This window comes from Chlamydomonas reinhardtii, chromosome 12 (genome assembly GCF_000002595.2).
Source record: "Chlamydomonas reinhardtii strain CC-503 cw92 mt+ chromosome 12, whole genome shotgun sequence".
NCBI classification, from domain to species: Eukaryota; Viridiplantae; Chlorophyta; class Chlorophyceae; order Chlamydomonadales; family Chlamydomonadaceae; genus Chlamydomonas; species Chlamydomonas reinhardtii.
This window is the reverse complement of record NC_057015.1, coordinates 2368007-2386607: the sequence shown is the minus strand read 5'-3', so window position 1 is coordinate 2386607 and position 18601 is coordinate 2368007. Positions and strand designations below refer to the sequence as shown.

The following is an 18601-nucleotide window of genomic DNA, read 5'->3' as shown; positions in this document are numbered from 1 at the left end:
GGCTGGTTTGGGCCACCGGGGTCTGGGGGTGCGGACGGGGCTTAGTTCTGAATTCTGAAGCAAAACACTTGCAAGGCAGGGCCCGCAAGTAGGGCCGCCATCAGTCGTGTGCCGTGTGCGGCTGGCGCCGCCCCCACACAAGTATACCGGTACACAGGCAGCGCTTCCGCCTTCCTGAGAATTCAGGTCCACCAGGTGTCTGCGGTTCTGGCTTCGTGAATTCCCGGGCTCCCATAACACACTCCACGTCACGATAACACTCCAGCTGTCCACGGCTATCAGTGGTGGCCACGCCATGCTTCATCCTTACACACTGCATATCGCATCGTCTGCTAGGTGGACCTTGCACACCGCCATAGTGGCAACGGAAGTGGCGCAGTGCATAAGCGGGTGGCGCAGTGCATACATAGTTCAATCCCGGTGCCGGTGCCGGTCGGGCCCGACGTGTCGTCCGTGCCCCCACGCCTTAATCAGCCCGCGCTATACCAGCCGCGCGCCCATGCCGTGATTGTTGGATGTTGGGGTCTGGGGATCCGCTGCACACTGCGGGTCTCCGCCAATCTGCCCTTACCCTGTCCCATCGCATTTTACCAGCCCGCACCCAATGGAATGACAGTGCCTCACCAACACCACCTTCAAATGCCTGAGGCCGCCTCGACGTCTGATCTTTACATGCGGTCCGGCGATGCGGTCAGTAGCTACCTCCTGCTCAGACTAATGAACACCTGACTCCGCTGAACCCTTCTCACCACCTACCTAACTAATCGCTCCCGCACTCAGCACCCCGCTCGCCTCTTCCCAAGCTGCGCTGCTGCCCTGCTGCCCTGCTTGTTGCGTCACCGGCCCCCATCGCCCGAGATCCAGCCCCACAGCCCCACACGCGAGCGGCGCTGCTTGGCCAACCCCTCCGCCAACTCCTCATCATCCAGCTCGCCACCCGGCGCCGCCAGCAGTACGTGCGCGCCGCCAGCCGCCGCGCCGCCATACTCCGTCACTGCCGCCGCCGGCAGCTGCAAGTGCGGATGCGTCAGCGCGGCTGCGCCCACGATGGCGCGAGGCGACGGCGGCGCCTCAAGCGCCGCCAGAGGCAGCAGCGTCAGATCCGCTGCCAGCTGCGGGTGCTGCGGGTGCGACCCCGCCTCTTGCTGCTGCTGTTGTGACTGCTGCTGAGCTTCCGTAGCAGCCGCCTCCGCTGCCGCCGCCGCTGCTGCTTCGGCTGCCGCCTTGTCCGCCGCTGCAACAGCCGCCGCCGCGGCTGCTGCCAAGTCCAGTCGCTCTTTGTGCGGCTGGTCGGCCGCCGCCGCCGCCGCCGCCTCAGCCTCTACGGCAAGCTGCTGTGATTTCAAGGAGCCGGACTGATGCGGCGGCTCCGAGCCGAGCGGCGCATGGGGCAAAGCACCACCGCTGGCCGAGTGCTCACGCCGCACGGGCAGCTGGTCAAATGGCGACACGACCGCGTGCGGCTGCGGTGGCGATGGCAACGGCGCCACTTGCGGCAGCTGCAGCGCGTGAGGTGCGTGCTCCTGATAGTGGTACGGTTGCTGGGGATGCTGCTGCTGCTGATGGCCCTGCTGTGCCGCCTCCTGTTCACTAGCGTTGTACACGAAGGGAGCGGCGAAGGGGACGCCAGCAACTCCGGCGGCCCCCGCGCCGCTGCCGGCTGGCTCCTGGTGTTGCGGGTGCTGGTGCTGGTGCTGGTGCCCGCGCAGGTGCGTGTCACCAAAGGAGCGCCGCGCCGCCTCCTCCTGCTGCTGCTGCTGCTGCTGCGTGTGCGTGTGCGCCAGCGACCCGACCTGGTGGTGCCCGTGTGCCGCCCACCCTTCGCCCTCAGGCCCCTCGCCCGCGCCCGTCCCCGCAAGCCCATTCGCCGGCGGTGGCGGCACCGCCGCAGCCGCCGCCGCCGCTGCCTGCGCTGAGGCATGCTCCGAGCCGCCCTTGCGGCCAGCCCCAATCGCCTCCGCCGCGGCAAACCCAACCGCTCTGCCACCACCTCCACCTCCATCTCCACCCCCACCTGCAACCCCGCCACCGCCTCCTCCACCGCCGCCGCTGCCCAGCGCCGCCATCTGCCGCTGCGCCTCCGCCAGCGCCTCCTCCAGCGCCTCCATGTGTGTGGCCAGCTCGATGATGTAGGCCGCCGTCTCGCCAGCACTCAGCCGCCGGCCCGCCAGCCCCTCAAGCCGCGTCAGTACCTTGGGCAGGTCCACGCCAGCAACCGCGCCCACACCCGCGCCGCCGCCTGAGGAGAGCGCATGCGGCCGGCCGTTGGCAACCATCACACCAGCCGCCGCAGGCGGTTGCGGAGAGGGTACGGCGGCGTCAGCGGCGTCGGCGTCGGCGGTGGCGGTGGCGGCGGTGGCGGCGGCGTGTGTGTCTGCGCGCAGCCGTGCCGCCGCCAGGGCGGTTGCGGCCAGCGCCACCTCGCCCACCAGCCGCCGCACCTCCTCCGCCAGCATCACCAGCTTCCAGTCCGCCTCCGTGGCGCCGCCGCCAGGCAGCAGCAGCAACTGCTGATGCTGGGGGTGCTGGGGGTGCGGAGCGTGCGGGGCGTGCTGTGCGTGCGGGGGCTGCTGTGACGGGTGCGGCGGGTGCGGCTGCGGGCTGTGGAGGTGGTGCTGCCGCGGCGGCGAGCCCGGCGGCCCGCTGGCACTGCCGCCGCCGCCGCTGCTGCTGCCGGACCCGGCAGCCCGTGCTTGCCCCGGCGCGTGGGGCCCAGAGCCGCTGCCGGCAGCGCCGCCGGCAGCACTCACGGCAGCGCCCACGGCGGCGCCCGCGGTGGCTGCAGTGAGTGTGGCTGGGTCCACCGCGGCCACTTGCCGCAGCCGCTGCTCCAGCGCCCGCAGCTCCGACTCCCGCTTGTTGATGACGGACTTGTACTCTGTGCGAGAAGAGGGAGGGAGGGAGAGAGCGAGGCAGGGACGGTCTCGCGTCAGGGCCATGCGCGGGTTTCGGCGCACACGAACCCCTACCTCAAGGCCCACAGGCTTATGAAGGCGCGGGCGCCGACACCCCTCTTTTGCATTCGGTTCGCCTAACCTTGGGCTGGCATTTACAACCCCCCCCCCTACAGCCCCGCCGCCACACCGCCACCGCTGCCACCGCGGCCAACGCAGCCACCTCCACTGCCCGCTGCCACCGCTGCCCCGCCCTGCCTCACCCGACAGCGTGTTGGCCTGTGAGTTGATTTTAGCCACCAGGTCGTTGTTCTCGTCGATGAGCCGCCCGATGGTGCGGGCAGCCTGCAGGAGGAGCGGCAGCGGCAGCCGCAGATGTTCTAAGGTGACGTGCTCCTGTTGACCTGCCCTATTCCCTCGAAGATCGTTCGCAAGGCAAGGGGTTCGGCAGTATAAAAGAACACACCGAGCCCCCCGCCCCGCCCCCCGGCACCCCGCCGCCCATCATCCCGAGGGGGCTCTCGGGCGCAACCACTCCCCGGCCACTGACATTCCTGTAGCCCGCCACCCCCACCCCACATGCACCCCCCACCCCACGCCCCCCGCCCCCTCTCCCAGCATCCCCCCCCACCTGGTCGCACTGCCGCCGCACGTCCAGGCACACCAGCTCGGCGGCCCGGGCGCGGTCGTCGGCTGCCCGCACCGTCACCTTGGCGGCCTCGTCGGCGGCGGCCATACGGCCCAGGTCAGCCCGCAGCAGCTCCACCTCCTGAGCCGCAGAGGATAATGGGGGTGTGGGCGAGAAATGCGGGGAAGTGTGGAAGGTGGGGAAGCGCATCATCACAGGGCATGGCAGGCGTGTTCGGGGCCACCACTTGCACCCCCTCCACCACCCCAACCCCATCACTTCGGCCTGCCCTTGGACCTGCCTTGTGCAGTTCTTCTACTGCGCACCTCAGCCCCGCCTCCCCATCCGCCCCGCCCCACACCCGCCGCCGCCTCGCACCTTCTTCAGCCGCGCCACCTGCTCCTCCAGCCGGTGCGACGCCGGCACGCCCCCGCCCCCGCCGCCAGCCCCACCCGGACCCGCGCCGCCGCTGCTGCCCCGCTTGCCAGCCGCCGCCGCCGCAAATGTCGCGGCGTAGCCGCCGCTGCTGCCACCCGTGCCCAACAGCGCCGGCGAGGGCGCGCTGCTCATCCCCGTCAGCCCACCGCCGCCGCCGCCGCCGCCGCCGCTGAGGCCGGCGCCGGTGCTGCTGCTGTGCGGCACCGCCAGCGGCACTGGGTAGGCTGGGATGCTGCCTGGCGTGAGTGGCAGCGGCTCACTCAGCGCGCCGCCTAGCGAGGGCGAGCCCATGCTCCCGCCGCCACCGCCGCCGCCGCCGGCGCGCCGGGCCGCCGCGGTTGCTGCCAGTGACAGTTCCGACAACGTGTCGGCGTCGAGGTCCACTTCCAACTGCGTGGCGGGAGGACGTGGACGTGTGTGGGATGTCATGTGGGGAGCACGTCAGCCCATGCGTGCACATGCGTCAGCCCACCTGCAGACCCAACCGCTCGAATGCGCCTGCACACACGCGCGTGTCTTGGGCCCATGTACCCAGCACTTGCACACATACATACACACGCAATGTTCGCCCTTCCCCTACTGCTTTCCAGACACACAGATGTACACACACCACGCACAACCTGTGCCTGGAAGTTGCTCCACGCCCCTGCCGCCCTAATTTTGCCTCTCCACCCCCAATAAGCTACCCTCCATCCCCAGTGCAGCTTTACCCCCCCCCCCCCCCGCACACACACCCGCACACCCACACCCACACCACCGGCCCCGTCCCGCCCGGCCGCACCTGCCGCAGCCGCAGCAGCGCCGCCCGCCCCGCGTCCGCCTCTGCGCCCGCCGCCGCCAGCTGCTGCCGCAGGTCCTCACTGACCCGCCGCTCCTCCTCCAGCGCCCGCTCCGCCTTCTGAAGCCGCAGCGCCCAGCGCTCCTCCTCCGGGCCCGACAGGTGGTGAGCGCCGCCGCCGTGCGTGCCGCCGTGCGTGCCGTGGTGGTGCTGGCCGCCAACACTGCTATTGCCGCCACTGCCACTGAGAGGGGAGTGCCTGCGGGGAACAGGGAACGGCGTTGACCGGGGTCGTCCCTCGCCCTTGTGCCTAAGGGACTGCGGGCCTGCTTCCCTCCACCCCTCCTCGCTCTTTTGCTTTGGGTTCGGTTTAGTTTGGGCTGGTATCTACATCCCTCCCTCACCTCGACCCGTCCAGCTTGGAGGGGCTGGAGAAGGTGCTGGCCGGTACTTGCGGCCGCGCCCCGCCCGCACTGGGCTTGGCATCCCCTGCCACCCCAGGCCCCACTGCCGCCGCTGCCGCTGCTGCTGTGGCCGCCTCCGCTGCCGCCGCCGCCGCCGCCTGCGCCTCTTCCAGCTGGCGCTGCAGGCGGCCCAGCTCCGCGCCGCGCGCCTCCAGCTCGCGCACGGTGGCGGCGTGGGCTGCGGCCATGTGCTCGTGCTCGCGCACGGTGGCGGACTGCGCGGCCGTCAGCCGCTCCACCTCGGCCTGAGGCGGCGTGGGGGGGGGGGGGACACACACATACACACGCGCGGCAGTGGTTCGTTTCGTTGTTTAGCATCAGTGGTGGTGTGGAAGGATTGGTGCGCAAGGAGTGGTGTGCAAGGAGTGGTGTGGAAGGATTGGTGTGGAAGGAAGGAGTGGGGTGTTGTTGCGTATGGCGGTGTGGATGGTGGCGTGGGGCGAGTGGGAGCAAGGGACAGGGTGCATGGGGAATGCGCTTGTACACGGGGGTCAGGTGCAGCAGGGGGCGAGGCGATGGCGGGGGCGGTGGCGGCGGGAGGCTTGGACACGCGTCGCCCCTGGCCACCAAGAGTGTGGGTGCGTGCCGCCTTTGCTGTCGCTCCTTCCCCCACCCCCGGGACGCCCACACACCCCAGCAGCCCCTTCCTCCCCTCCTCCCGCCTCGAGGCGGCGCACCTTGAGGGTTGCGTGCGCAACGGCCTCCGTGTGCAACTGACGCGACAAGTCCTCGCCGCGCTGCTTCTCCGCAGCTAGCGCACCCTGTAAGCTGCTCACCAGGTCCCGCAACGACGTCGTTTCAAGTTTCTGCTTCTCCAGCTCCACACGCGCTGTCTGCAGCTCCCTGACGACATCCTGCGAGTTGCCAGCTGCAACAGGAGGAGCTGCGGGCGGCAAGCTGGAGATCATCGAGGGCGATGGACTCGTTTGGGCCGGTTGGCCACCGTACGGTGCTGGGATGTGGCTGTTGGGAGCATACGAGTAGGAGTATGCAGCGCTGCTTGTTGCTTGAGCGTTCTGGCTGGCGTTCTGTGTCGCAGTGTCCCCGTTACTGAAGCTAGACTGCGATCCAGCTGGATAATAGCTGTATACGTGGTTTGCGCTGGAATGAAACGGTATCCCGGCGTTTGCCACTGTAAAACTTTGGCCCTGACCCTGCATTCTTCGTCTCCTCTATGCTAACGCTATTGTAGTATCGTCATCTTAGTAGGAACTGCAAGCTCATATCTAACATTTGCAGTGGTGTGCGGTAGAAGCCCGTTTTCCGGTCTTCCAACCAGGGTGCAAGACTTGCCTGCACCTAGCCCTACCTAGCAGCCCAAGGCGGGCAATTTGGGCATACATACACGAATTGAGGATAGCGAGCGCAAAGGAACCGCTTTCGCGCCCGAACGGCGATCGTGCCACGATGGATGGGCACGAAGCCCTGTTTACTCAAGACCATGTGTGCAAATCAAATCATTTGTAGCATGCTATTGGCTGTTGTACCCTGTAAGTTACCAACTTGATTAGACTTTTGGCGTGTTGACGGTTTGGGGACACAGAGTGCAGCAAACAACTTACGCAGCTGAGCCCTAGAGGCAGCCGCGCAAATGGCTCAAGCACAAGCTACTGCTCAGCAACGCACAGAGCTGCTTGCCCGGCAACTTCTTGCTGCGGAGCAAGCGAATGGACTTGTCATGGCCCCGACAGCGGGGCACCAGCACGCTAGCCAGGTTGAGATTCCAACCTTCAGCATCGCGCTGCCTGAGAAGCTGACGCCCGACGGGCCATGGAGCGTGTACCGGTGAGTTCCGGGCGGGCGGGTGCTGACGCGTCGGGGCCGCTGCAACTGTCGCCGTCACCACGCTCAGTCGCGGCAGCCCACTGCGGTTACCCGACACCTGGCACGCCACCGCGCCAGCCTTGCCCGGCCCCCCTGTTGTTTGCGGACTTGACCAACCCGCTCCGCCGGACCCTCGTAGCTCGTGTCCCCCGTGCCCTGGCCCGCGTCGTTCACATGTTGGTTGCAACGTGCAGCACTCACCCTTCCACTGTCCAAACACACCTGGCCCCGTCCCGCCCTTCCTCCCCCCTCCACCCCATCCCCTTCACCGCCACCCCCCATGCCGCCACCCCCGCCATGTGCCATACACACACGCACACACGCAGCTCCGCCACGTCGCCCTTCCAGCTGGTGTCCACCTACCCGCCCCCCGCCGACCATGTGCGCACGCTACACGACAACCTGGAGTATGCGGCCTCCAAGTTTCCGCACGTACGTGAGGAACAGGGACAGGGACAGGGAGGGACAGCGAGCGAGCAATCAGGAAGGAGAGGGCAGAGAAGGGAGAGGGCGGAGAGGGCAGGGAAGGGAGAGGGGCGAGGAACGAGGGAAGGGTACGTATGGGCAGTTGGAGAAGGCAACAACAGCAGGAGGGCGGTGGAGTGCAACGGCGCAAGGGCGCAGCTGCAAGCTGGCGGCGGCAGCGTCACAGCGTGGAGCTGTGCGCGGCGGCGGCTGGGCGGAGGGGGCTGGGCTGTGGGCGGGACATGGAGCCAGGGTTTGGGTCGGAGGCGGCTGGGCAGCAGCGCGAGTGTTGCCGGAGCAGGCGCTGCCGGCCTGGCCGGGCTCTGCGTGTGCGTGTGTGGCAACCAACGGACCGCTCAGCACCGTCTCCTGCCGCCACGACTGCCCGCGCAACGGTTGCAGCACGGGTCCACTACAGCCGTCCGTCGCAGGCCAGCCCCCTCCCGCTCCATGCCCCCCGCCGCCGACCACCCGCCCTCCCCTCCCCTCTCGCCACCCGCCCCGCACTGCCCTTACCCTCCCCCCGTCCGCCCCCGCCATACACATGCACATGCACCTGCCGTACAGATGCCGTACCTGGGCTGGCGCAAGCGGGACGACAAGGGGCGGCTGGGCGCCTACACGTGGATGACCTACGCGCAGGTGTGTGTGTCTGTGTGTGTATGGGGGGGGGGGGGGGCAGGGCAGGCAGAGCAGGGCCGGGGTAGGGTTGGGGCAGGGTAAGGTTGGGCGTTGGCCTCCCACCCTGTGCTAATGGCTGGCAGCTGACTGGCGAGCTGGGGGGTGGGTGCTTGGGTGGGAGGCGGGTCCGCGGCTGGTGTGCCGCTTGCGGCAGGTGCCGGGTGGGAGGCGGTGGGTGCGCAGCCGGACCCGGCCACGCCGACCCGTGTGGCGTGCGTATCCGGTGTCTGTGTGAGTTCGTTTGTTAAGGCGGAGAAAGGATACAGTATACAGGGACAGTGTACATGTGCACACGTCTGGGTGTGACTGTGCGTGTGACTGTGCGTGTGTGTGTGCACATGTGCACGCAGGCTAGCGACGTGCGCACGGCTCTGGGCTCGGGGCTGATGCAGCTGGGGCTGCAGCCCAAGTCGGCGGTGGGCATCTACAGCGTCAACTGCAAGGGTGAGGGGGGAGGGGGAGGGGGAGGAGAGGGGGTTTATGCCGTACGCCGGATGCCAACGAATGCCGGGTAGGTTGATGGATGGATGCGAGGCAAGAGGGAGCGGAGGGTGGGCGGGACTGCGTGGGAGGGGTCAGTTTCAGGTCGAGTCTGACGGCGACCCAGATGCTAGGGGCAGCTAGCTGTGCGGGCGCAGGGGCTGGGCGTGTGCGGGAGGCTGACACACACATACACACACATACACGTGTCTTCTTTTCCTAACGCTCATCTTCACACACACAATATTCCATGCATGCAGAGTGGCTGCTGTACGACTACGCGCTGCACGCGTACGGCATGGTGTCTGTGCCGCTGTACGACACGCTGGGGCCGGACGCTGTGGAGTTCATCGCCAACCACGCCGAGCTGGCGGCGGTGGGCGTGTCGGCGGCGGTGCTGCCCACCATGCTGACGGTGCTGCACCGCTGCCCCACCGTGCGCCTGCTGGTGCGTGGCGTGCGTGGCGTGCGTGGCGTGCGTGGCGTGCGGGGGTTGGGGGGTTGGGGGTTGGGAGGTGATTTGGGCTGGGGTATGTGTGGGGGTGGGCGTGGCGCCGTGGCGGCAGAGGCGGCCTTCTGCCGTATGCTAGAAAACAAAACGCACAACCGCACACGGCCACATGTGGTGTCAACCCTTTCCTCGCACGCTTCTCCCAACACGCCCACACGCTCTGTCACACGCACACGCGCCCGCACGCCGCAGGTGGTGTGGGGCGCCAGTGGCCCGCTGCCCGACCCGCCCGCCGGCGCGAGCCACTGCCGGCTGATGACGCTGGAGGCGGTGGAGGGCCTGGGCCGCCGCCACCCGCGCGCGCACCTGCCGCCCAAGCCCAGCGACATCGCCACGCTGTGCTACACCAGCGGCACCACCGGCACGCCCAAGGGTGGGGTGGGGTGGGGTGGGGTGGGGTGGGGTGAGTCCGGGGTGGGGTGGGGTGAGTGTGGTCAGGGTCGCGTGGCGTACGTGCTGCGTGCATATGGGGTGAGCAGCGTCCGGGCAGGCAGGGCGGCGCTGCCCCCTTTTAACCCGCCGCCGACTCGCCACGTGCCGGCTTGTGGTACTACCCCTTTCCCCCATCTCCCACCACCATCACCCTACCCGCCCCATCCCATGGGGCTCGGGCAAAGACCCCCGCCCCTTTCTTCAAAATTAATTATGAATGTATCCCCCCCCCCACATCGGACTACAATGACGAGTACTGTGTACCTTTGTACCTGGCTACGACTTCACTTCGTAAACTTAATGCGTGTACCCCCAACACCACCATCTCCTCCCCCCCCCCACCACCTCCTCCCCCCCCACCCCCTGCCTGCCTGCCACCTGCCGCCACAGGCGCTGTGCTGACGCACGGCAACCTGATCTCCAACGCTGCCGGCACCGCCACGCTGCTGACGGAGAGCTCCCCCGGCGACCGCCACCTGTCGTACCTGCCGCTGGCGCACATCTACGAACGGGTCAACATCGTGCTGGTGAGGGGGGCTGGGCGGGGCTGGGGGGGGGGCTGTAAATACCAGCCCAAACTGGGGGGGGGGGGGTGTGGCAAGGATGTCGAAAGGGAGTCAAGGGGCGGGGCTGAGGGGTGGATGTTTGACCACCCCGTGAGAAAGCAGGGTGGTGGGGTAGGTGCTGGATGGGTGGGCGGGGGCTGCTGGTGGGGGCTGGTAGGGGCTGGTGGGTAGCGGCGGGGGGGGGGGGGGGCGGAGAGCACAGCCGCGTGTGTGACCTGCACAGCAAACTGGTGTCCGTGATGGTGTGCCTGACGCCCCTCCCCACCCCGCCCCCTGGTGTTGTCACCTCCTCCTTTCCGCCTTTTCTCGCCCCTCATCTTACCCCCCCCCCCCCCAGCTGACGTACCTGGGCGCGGCTGTGGGCTTCTACAGCGGCAACGTGCAGGAGCTGCTGGAGGACGTGACAGTGCTCAAGCCGCAGGTGGGGGTGGTGGGGGAAGCGGGGGTAGCGGGGTGCGTGTGCGTGTTTGCGGGGAGAGGGGAGCTGTTTTCGGCATTCCGAGGACACCTCGAGCAACTCCTCTCCCATGCCCTCTCCACGCCCGCCGTTCCCCACCCCTGCTGTTCCCAAAGGTAGTCTACCGTCTACCATTCCCCGTGCTATTCATGAATGTAACCTCCCCCACGCCCCCTCCCCACCCCACTCCCAAACTCCACCAGATCTTCGCCTCGGTGCCTCGGCTGTGGAACCGCATCTACGACCGCGTCATGCTGGCGGTGCAGACCGGCAGCCCGCTGGCGCGCGGCCTGTTTGAGCGGGCCTACGCGCACAAGCGGGCGTGCCTGGCCAAGGGCGACCCCGTGGGCGGGCGCTGGGGGCGGCTGTACGACCGGCTGGTGTTCAGCAAGATCCGGGCCAAGCTGGGCGGGGAGCTCAAGTACATGATCTCGGGTGAGGTCGGGGGCTTTGGGGGTTTGAAGTCTGGGGTCTGGGGGTTAGGGGGCGTGTCGTGTGTGTTTGGGGGGTTGGGAAAGCACTTGGGACAAGCGTGTGGGTGTTGGTGTCGATGACGGGAGCGTTATATGGGCGTGAGTTTTTACCCACGGTGTACCCGCCCCCGTTTCTAGGGACTAGAAGGGTTTTCTATGGACTCGGCTAGCACTGCCCCCCCTTCATAGATGATCATGATTGTAAACCCCCCCCCCCAGTCAGTTGAATAATCATGAATGTAACCCCCTCTCCTCCCCCCAGGCGCCTCCCCCATCAGCGAGGAGGTCATGTCCTTCCTGCGCATCTGCTTCGGCGCCGTGGTACTGGAGGGCTACGGCATGACCGAGGCCGCCTGCACCATCTCCACCACACGCGCCGAGGACCTCACCACGGGTGCGCCCGGCTGCGGGGGAGAGGGGGGTGAAGGGAGGGGAGGGGTGAAGGGAGGGGAGGAGAGGTGTGAAAGGAGGGGAGGGGTGAGGCATGGAGGGGCAGGCGCCCATGAGGAGGGAACCACGGGAGCCACGGGTCCCAGCGTCTGCGTCTCCATCTCGATCGTTTGGGGGTATCAACAAATGCCCCCACCCGGTTTGGAGTGGTGCCCACATCGACAACATCGCCTCCGCTCCCTCCCCTCCTCCCCTTCTCCCCCGCCTCCTCCCGCTGGCAGGCCACGTGGGCGCGCCCAACCCCGCCGTGGAGATCAAGCTGGTGGACATCCCCGAGATGGGCTACACCGCCCGCGACAGCCCCTACCCGCGGTGGGTGCCGGCGGCCCGCAGGGGAGGGGGGGAAGAAGGCACAGGAGGAGGGGGGTAGCAGCGGCGGGGGCAGCAGAGGGGGCAGTAGGCAGGCGGCAGGGGCAGTAGGCCGACGGCAGGGGCAGCAGGCAGCGGCGGGCAGCAGGAATTACCTATCCTCAGTTGCCTATGACACCGGCCTCTCATCCCTCAATCACCTTCCCCAAGCCGTCATCCCCGCCTTCCTCCTCCCTTCTGCTCCCTCCCCCTTCCTCCTCCCTCCCTCCTCCCTCCTCCTCCCTCCCTCCTCCTCCCTCCCCCTCCCTCCTCCTCCCTCCCCCTCCCTCCCCCTCCTGGCTACGCCTTCACTTTATAATTACTCATGAACCCTTCCCGCCTCCACCCCAACCCCCCTTCCCCCGGTGCAGCGGCGAGATCTGTGTGCGCGGCCCCAGCGTGTTTGCGGGCTACTACAAGGACGAGGCACAGACGCGCGACGTGCTGGACGGAGACGGGTGGCTGCACACAGGTGCGCGCGCGCGTGTGTGTGGGGGGGGTTAACGTTGAACCAATCCCGTATGGAAACAGTCGCTCGGCAAGGAGAACTGTGTGGGGGTGGGAGAGAAGAGGGGAGGGCGGGAGGAGCGGCGTGGCGCGGGCGCGGAATGTCCGTACGATGTCTCGCGAACGCCCCGCCCACACCTGCACACCGCGACTTTTGTGTTAGGCTCGGGCTGTTACCTCCGCACACGCCCTGCACACAGGCGACGTGGGCGCGTGGCTGGAGGGCGGTCGGCTCAAGATCATTGACCGCAAGAAGAACATCTTCAAGCTGGCGCAGGGCGAGTACATTGCGCCAGAGAAGATCGAGAACACCTACACGCGGTGAGAGTAGCATAGTGCGAGAGGGGCGGGGCGGGGCAGTTAGGGTCGCTGCTAGGTTTCGGTCCGTGTCTAAGGCGGCTGGGCTAATGCGGCTGGATTTGTGCCGACCCAGTCCCCGCTCAACACCCCGCCCCTCTGCGCCCGCCCCCCCACCCCGCAGGAGCCCCATGGTGCTGCAGGTGTTTGTGTACGGCGACTCGCTGCGCTCCCAGCTGGTGGCGGTGGTGGTGCCCGACCCGGAGGTGCGTGCGGGCGTGGGGGCGTGTGCGCGTGCGTGTGCGTGTTTCTGGTGTTACGCCACAAAAGGGAGGTGACAACAAGGGGTGCGTGCGCATATGTACTGCGTGCGTGTGTAGTTGGGTGTGTTCTTGCGTGGTCGCTGTATGGCAGTTGCAACGGACAGACCCCTAAAAGTCCATTGCGGCTCCCGTTCGGTTTAGTTTGGGCTGGTTTCTACACCCCCCCCCCCACACACACACACACGCATTACATGACACACAGCACACGCAACACGCGTCCCCGCCCCAATACATATGATCTACTCGCTCCGTTCTCCATGAACGGCCAGCCCCCCTCCCCCCCCCCCGCGCTGGCTACGACTTCGCAAACGTAATGCATGTAACCCCCCCCCCCTTCGTAAACTTAATGCGTGTAACCCCCGGCCCTCAGGTGCTGGTGCCGTGGGCCAAGGAGCGCGGCATCGCGGGCTCGCTGCCGGAGCTGTGCGCCAACCCGCACGTGCGCGACGCCGTGCTCAAGTCCATGCAGGAGCAGGCGCGGGAGGCGCAGCTGCGCGGCTTCGAGCAGGTACGTGTGTGTGTGTGGGGGGGGGGTCCGGTGGCAGGAGTCTCTGCGGGCGGGCGGGCGGGCGGCTGTCGCCGTCGCCTGACTGCAGTGGTCATGTGTGTAGCCGGCCTCGGGGCAGCACCGCTCGCGTGCGGACTTCCCCCCTCCCCACCCGCACAGCGCACTTCCGGTTTGTGTCTCGTACCCTTCGCCCCCCCCGCCCCCGCCCTCCTGACACGCCCCCGCCCTCCTGCCCCGTCGCATGCGCCTCATCTTGCAGGTGCACACGATCCACCTGTTCCCCGAGCCGTTCAGTGTGGAGAACGACATGCTCACACCCACGTTCAAGCTCAAGCGGCCGCAGGTACGGTGGGGACTGGGGAGGGACGGCAGAGGGCATTACCGCACACGGCGACACAACACGTGCGTAGCTCCCACACGCGCAGCACACACAAGCGTGCCACAGCGTGTACGGCCTTTGCCTTTTCCGTCGTAAATGGCACTGGCGTTTCCAGCTAACCGTTTCCAGCTGACCCCTGCGCTTTCCCTGCTCCTGCCGGCCCCGGCCCCGCCTCCTCACCCATGATGGGACTTTCTCATTGGGCTTGTGCACATAACAGAATAGTCTGCAGTCTTCAGTGCATCCTGTACCGCTTTTCCAACCATCTTCACAACCCCTCGCCACCACCACCACCCCCGCCACCCCCGCCACCTGGTGCCTCCACTGCACACAGGCCAAGGCCCGCTTCCAGGAGGAGCTGGACGCCATGTACGCCGCAATGCCCGCCACACACTGAGCGGGGTGCGGGGGCGGGGGGCGCAGTGCCATGCGAAGGTGGATGTGGTGGGAGGGCAGAGGGGGATGACATGCATTAAGTTTAAGGGGGAGAGGAACGGCCGGGTTATGAGGGGGCCAGTCTGGCGTGGCGCGCTGCACAACCGGCGGTGTGTTGCATGTCAGATAGCACCGGGGCCCTGCTCGTAGGCGGTAGGCTCGTCAACGCAGGCGCTACGGGATCGGGCAGGCGGTTGGGCGGCAGCGCGGGCAGCATGGCGTCTGTGCCGCCGCCGCCGCCGTCTTCATCGCCGCGTGTGCCATGGGGCGGTAGCGTGGTGTGCTGGTGCGCGTCAGTTTGTAGTGACGCGGCCGTAGCAGCGCGGAGTGCATGGTGGCTAGCTGCTGCGGGCTGCTGCAGTGATGCTGCAAGTAGGATGGGGCAGGGGCTGGGGATGTTGGGCAAGCGGCGCGCGTTGCAATCAGCCTGGCATGCAGCGTCTTGGGAGAGGCGTTTGCACTGTGTTACACAGGCGTTGCGTTTGTCTTGTGAGGCTCTATGCGACGGAAGATGGGCAGCGTCGCAGCGTAGGTGGGTGCTCATCGCGGACTGACGGACGTCGAGCATGCTATGGATGGGTGCCGTCTGGTGGGTGCACTGGTACAGGCTGTCTAGGGCAGCACGGTCAAGGTGTGAGTGGGTTCTGCGCAGCCTGGTCGCACGTTCAGTCTGTGAACACCGCCCGACACCGCTGCCCACTGGCGCCGGCTCCTCCGGTCACCTGGGAGACCTGGTGTCTGGCCCACGCTGAAGCATGTATAAGGAGCCATGAAGCACAGCTGCTTGTTGTGCAGGTTATGCCGCTACGTAGGAGGAGCGAGCTAGGCGGCTAGGGTAGGTCTCAAGGGAAGGACTAACGGGAATCACCTTCGGACTTGGGAGGGCGACCGGCGCGGCGGGGGCGTCGGCCTGGCGGGTATCTCATCGGCGGAACTGATGGCTGATGCCGCCTCAGGGCGCCAGCACGGCAGCACCTTTGGGCCAGACCACAAACTTGTGCACACAACTCAAGCCCATTCACAGAGTACACACATACATTGCGGACTGTGCCAGCCCTCCAACACCTGCGCACAGGAATTCTCAGACCCTCACCGCTACGCACAGCAAGGGAGCCCCTTCTCACTGAATCTCAACTGCTGATATACGTAGAGGCAAAAGCCTAACTTTGAGGGGGCCTCAGTCAATCAATTGTCGCCAAGCGCGCCCCGTTAGCCATGCCTCCATTTGGGAGCACGCGGAATCTAACTCAACAGTTTATACGCCTTCGAAATGAGGCCCGGAGACTCCAGCATTCAGGAGGCCCTCCGCAGGGCGACAAGTAAGGAGTCCTGGCCTTGAACTCGCATGTGATCAGCGCTGGAGAGTCTTCATGACGTGAATTAATGCAGGGCCACGGAGAAGCTTATGAGTGCCGCGTTGGGAAGCTCATCGGATGTGGAGGCAGCAGGGGCAGCTAGCTCTTCGGTGTCGCCAGTCTGGGTGCTGCAGTCGGAGCGCATCCGAGTAGAAATGAACCTAGTGAAGGAGCGACTGGTGAAGCTGAAGGAGTAAGTCACAGCGGCGTCCGGCGCACACGCAGTGGGGGCCCTAACCACTCCGACCGGTCACCTGCAACACCCAAGTTGCCCCAACCGGCGACGCGACGCTCAAACAACCCCTCCCACCTTTCCTTGCCGGTGCCAGGTACCACGCGAAGGCGCTGCTCGTGACCTTTGACGGGGAAAGTGAGGCGCAGGTGCATGCAGAGGCGCTGACGCGGGAAATCCAGCAGAGCTTTAAGCGGTTAGACGCGGCCATTCGGGCCATGGCGCAGAGCACGGGGCGCAACGAGGACGCGGAGGTCCGGTTGCAGGTCCAGCGGCAGCTGGCGTCGGTGAGTATGCCGGGCGCGAGTGTGGGTGCATGTGTGGGTTTGTGGGTGTGGGTGTGGGTGCGTGTGCCGGCACGGTGAGTCTGCGGGTGCGCGTGCATGAACGCGTGCGTGAGCGCGTGCGTGAGCGGCCGCGGGCGCGACACAGTGCGCCAGGGGAGGGGACAAGCGGCGAGGGCAGGCACTCGAGGTTCCCGCAACAGGGCCGGTGTCAACATGCTCGGTTGGTGCGGGCCTTGAAGGAAGGGGAATGGAGCAGGCTGCAGGCTGGTCCCTCGGAACTTGGCACGCTGGGGCATGTGGGGCGCGTGTACCGCGGGCCGTGGCGAGCACAGCGCCCACAGTCAGTTGTGCCCCTGAGCCCTGCACCGCAAGCCTTGAATGCCGATTAGACCGACAGGCGAGCGCACGCATCGCTGCCCCCCCCCCGGTTTGGTAGAACGTGCCTTGCCAGCTCCAGTCCTCCCCTCCGCCGGCCCCTCACCTCCACCACGTTCCCTTCCCTCCCAACCGCCCCCCTCCCTCCTTCCCCTCCCTCCCTCCCTCCCTCCCAGGCCCTGTTCAAGCTGTCGGTGGAGTTCCGCAAGGAGGAGACGCGCTTCCTGAACAAGGTGGAGCAGCAGAAGGGGCTGGAGGCGGGCAGCGTCATCGGGCTTGTGGAGGCGGACGAGGGGACCAAGTGAGTGCGCGGAGGGCGGGGAGGGAGGAGGGGGAGGAGGAACAGGATGAGGGAGAGGGGGGAGCGTTGCTGGAAGCGGGGCGCACGCGGGTGGGGCAGGGACTATCACGGGCGTGAACGGCGCCGCTGTGGGTTTTCCCACACGCACCCATCCACCCCGTTCCACCGCCCACCCACCTGCACCCTCCCTACCTCACCACCACCACCCACACCCAGGACTGGCGGCGAGCCTGTGGACCCGGGCTTCACGCAGGCGCAGCTGGCCATGGTGGACATCAGCACGGACCTGATCACCGAGCGAGACAGCGAGATCCGCAAGATCGTGGAGGCTATCGCCGAGCTGGCGCAGATCATGCGCGACATGTCCACCTTGGTGCTTGAGCAGGGCACCATGCTGGACCGCATCGACCACAACATCGCGCAGACGTCGGTCAAGGTGGGAGGGGGGGCGGAAGGGGAGGGGAGGGGAGCGTGAGAGGGCGGAGCGAGGGAGGAAGGCAGCGAGGGAGGGTTGGTGGGTGGGATTGGGAGGTTGCTTGCTGGGTTGGAGACAGCGGAGACAGTGGCCCTCGCCGCTGAGTGGGAAAGATTTGATTGAGCAGCTGCTGGTCGGGGCAGGAGCGGGAGCCGGGACCGGCGTGAGGCTTGAATCCTCTCCTCGTGGCGAGGCCCCAAGACACAGTACTGCTGTCACGTGTGTCCGCACCGCCCTTGGCTTTCTGCCTTGCACCTGCTGACACCGTTGCCGTCTGCACGGGTGCGGGACTGCTGCAGGTGGAGGAGGGCGTGAAGCAGCTCAAAGCGGCGGAGACGACGCAGAAGCGCGGCCGCATGTTCATTTGCATCATCGCGCTCATCGTGCTGATTGTGCTCATGCTCATTATTGTCATCATCCGCCACATCTGATGAACCGGTGCTGCTGGTGCTGGTGCTGGTGCTGGTTGCTCGAGGCGGAGGCGGTGGTGGCGCGGCGCAGCTTGTCGGCAATCAGCGCAATGGAGCCGGTATGAATGCAACGTGGGCGCTGGTGTGCGGGGCGGCAGTGCGTGGCTGTGGCAGTCAGAGGCAGCGCGTAGCGACGGACCGCCGGCGTCTGAGTAACGCTGCGCGGCGGCGGTCGGCAAGGATGTTGGGGTGGTAGGTAATGCAGGTGGCGCCCTGCTGGTTTGCCGTCTGCTGATCGGGGAGCAGCCACGGCGGCAGGCCGGTCGGCTTTGGACGTGGCGTTCATTACCATGTAGCAGCCGCCGAAATCGCCGCGCAAGATGGCTCGTGCGACGCGATGTCGTGGCGTGTAATTTACATTGCTTGGAGTCGGGCACTGTGGCAGCCTCGCAGTATGTGTATGGCCGCCAGAGTCAAGTGTCCGATCCTTGCGTGTTACCGCACTGTATCTGGGCATCAGTTGTCACGCGCGTGTGTCCCTGCTTCGTTCACAACTCCACATCCGCATCTGCGTGCATCGAAGAACTGGCAATTCATATGACCCCAATTGTGAATTAAGGCCAAAGCGCAAGAGGAACGCCGTCATTGAAGCGAACACATCGAAGGGCCGGCAGCCGCCACGGCTACACCTGCGGCCGAGCAACTGCAGGAGCAACTGACTGGCCCGACGGACGGACGGTGCAGGAGGGTGAGAGGGCGTGCCACGAAGTGGGCGATACATATCGCTCACTATGCGCATCGTGTGATAGCACACTTGGCGACCCCACC

The 18601-nt window shown here is 66.7% G+C and overlaps 3 protein-coding genes across 4 annotated transcripts; 2 read left to right on the top strand and 1 right to left on the bottom strand.

The window, feature by feature from the left end:
• Positions 1-38: 38 nt before the first annotated feature.
• On the bottom strand, positions 39-6530 carry CHLRE_12g507350v5 (uncharacterized protein). 2 transcript variants are annotated; one of them, XM_043068178.1, is made up of 7 exons: positions 5880-6530; positions 5143-5447; positions 4742-4997; positions 3901-4350; positions 3526-3663; positions 3158-3239; positions 39-2878 (listed from the first exon to the last, which is right to left on the bottom strand). In XM_043068178.1, exons 1-7 carry the CDS (start codon positions 6108-6110, stop codon positions 837-839), a joined length of 3504 nt encoding a protein of 1167 aa, XP_042918189.1. In that variant the 5' UTR covers positions 6111-6530; the 3' UTR covers positions 39-836. The 2 variants fall into 2 exon arrangements, with proteins under 2 accessions (XP_042918189.1, XP_042918188.1); XM_043068179.1 differs by having other exon boundaries at positions 5979-6530.
• A 152-nt stretch (positions 6531-6682) lies between these two features.
• On the top strand, positions 6683-15216 carry CHLRE_12g507400v5 (uncharacterized protein). Its single transcript, XM_043068180.1, has 17 exons — positions 6683-6987; positions 7353-7458; positions 8059-8133; positions 8523-8616; positions 8913-9100; positions 9356-9536; positions 9986-10122; positions 10499-10582; positions 10822-11053; positions 11354-11485; positions 11763-11853; positions 12261-12361; positions 12597-12717; positions 12878-12959; positions 13387-13524; positions 13784-13867; positions 14238-15216. Exons 1-17 carry the CDS (start codon positions 6794-6796, stop codon positions 14298-14300), a joined length of 2103 nt encoding a protein of 700 aa, XP_042918187.1. The 5' UTR covers positions 6683-6793; the 3' UTR covers positions 14301-15216.
• Positions 15217-15340: 124 nt separating this feature from the next.
• Positions 15341-18566, top strand: CHLRE_12g507450v5 (uncharacterized protein). The gene is made up of 6 exons (XM_001690785.2): positions 15341-15657; positions 15728-15886; positions 16023-16212; positions 16764-16888; positions 17105-17324; positions 17663-18566. Exons 1-6 carry the CDS (start codon positions 15554-15556, stop codon positions 17792-17794), a joined length of 930 nt encoding a protein of 309 aa, XP_001690837.1. The 5' UTR covers positions 15341-15553; the 3' UTR covers positions 17795-18566.
• Positions 18567-18601: the final 35 nt, after the last annotated feature.

What these genes read in the sequence shown, in the direction of transcription:
- CHLRE_12g507450v5 (XM_001690785.2), top strand. Translation starts at nt 15,554, where the DNA reads ATGCCTCCATTTGGGAGCACGCGGAATCTAACTCAACAGTTTATACGC. An exon ending in TCCAGCGGCAGCTGGCGTCG is followed by an intron (nt 16,213 to 16,763) that starts GTGAGTATGCCG and finishes CCTCCCTCCCAG; the next exon opens with GCCCTGTTCAAGCTGTCGGT. An exon ending in TCGCGCAGACGTCGGTCAAG is followed by an intron (nt 17,325 to 17,662) that starts GTGGGAGGGGGG and finishes GGACTGCTGCAG; the next exon opens with GTGGAGGAGGGCGTGAAGCA.
- CHLRE_12g507350v5 (XM_043068178.1), bottom strand. Translation starts at nt 6,110, where the DNA reads ATGATCTCCAGCTTGCCGCCCGCAGCTCCTCCTGTTGCAGCTGGCAAC. An exon ending in CGCTGCTGCGGCTGCGGCAG is followed by an intron (nt 4,351 to 4,741) that starts GTGCGGCCGGGC and finishes CCCGCCACGCAG; the next exon opens with TTGGAAGTGGACCTCGACGC. An exon ending in AGGTGGCGCGGCTGAAGAAG is followed by an intron (nt 3,664 to 3,900) that starts GTGCGAGGCGGC and finishes TCTGCGGCTCAG; the next exon opens with GAGGTGGAGCTGCTGCGGGC.
- CHLRE_12g507400v5 (XM_043068180.1), top strand. Translation starts at nt 6,794, where the DNA reads ATGGCTCAAGCACAAGCTACTGCTCAGCAACGCACAGAGCTGCTTGCC. An exon ending in CTACAGCGTCAACTGCAAGG is followed by an intron (nt 8,617 to 8,912) that starts GTGAGGGGGGAG and finishes CCATGCATGCAG; the next exon opens with AGTGGCTGCTGTACGACTAC. An exon ending in TGACAGTGCTCAAGCCGCAG is followed by an intron (nt 10,583 to 10,821) that starts GTGGGGGTGGTG and finishes AAACTCCACCAG; the next exon opens with ATCTTCGCCTCGGTGCCTCG.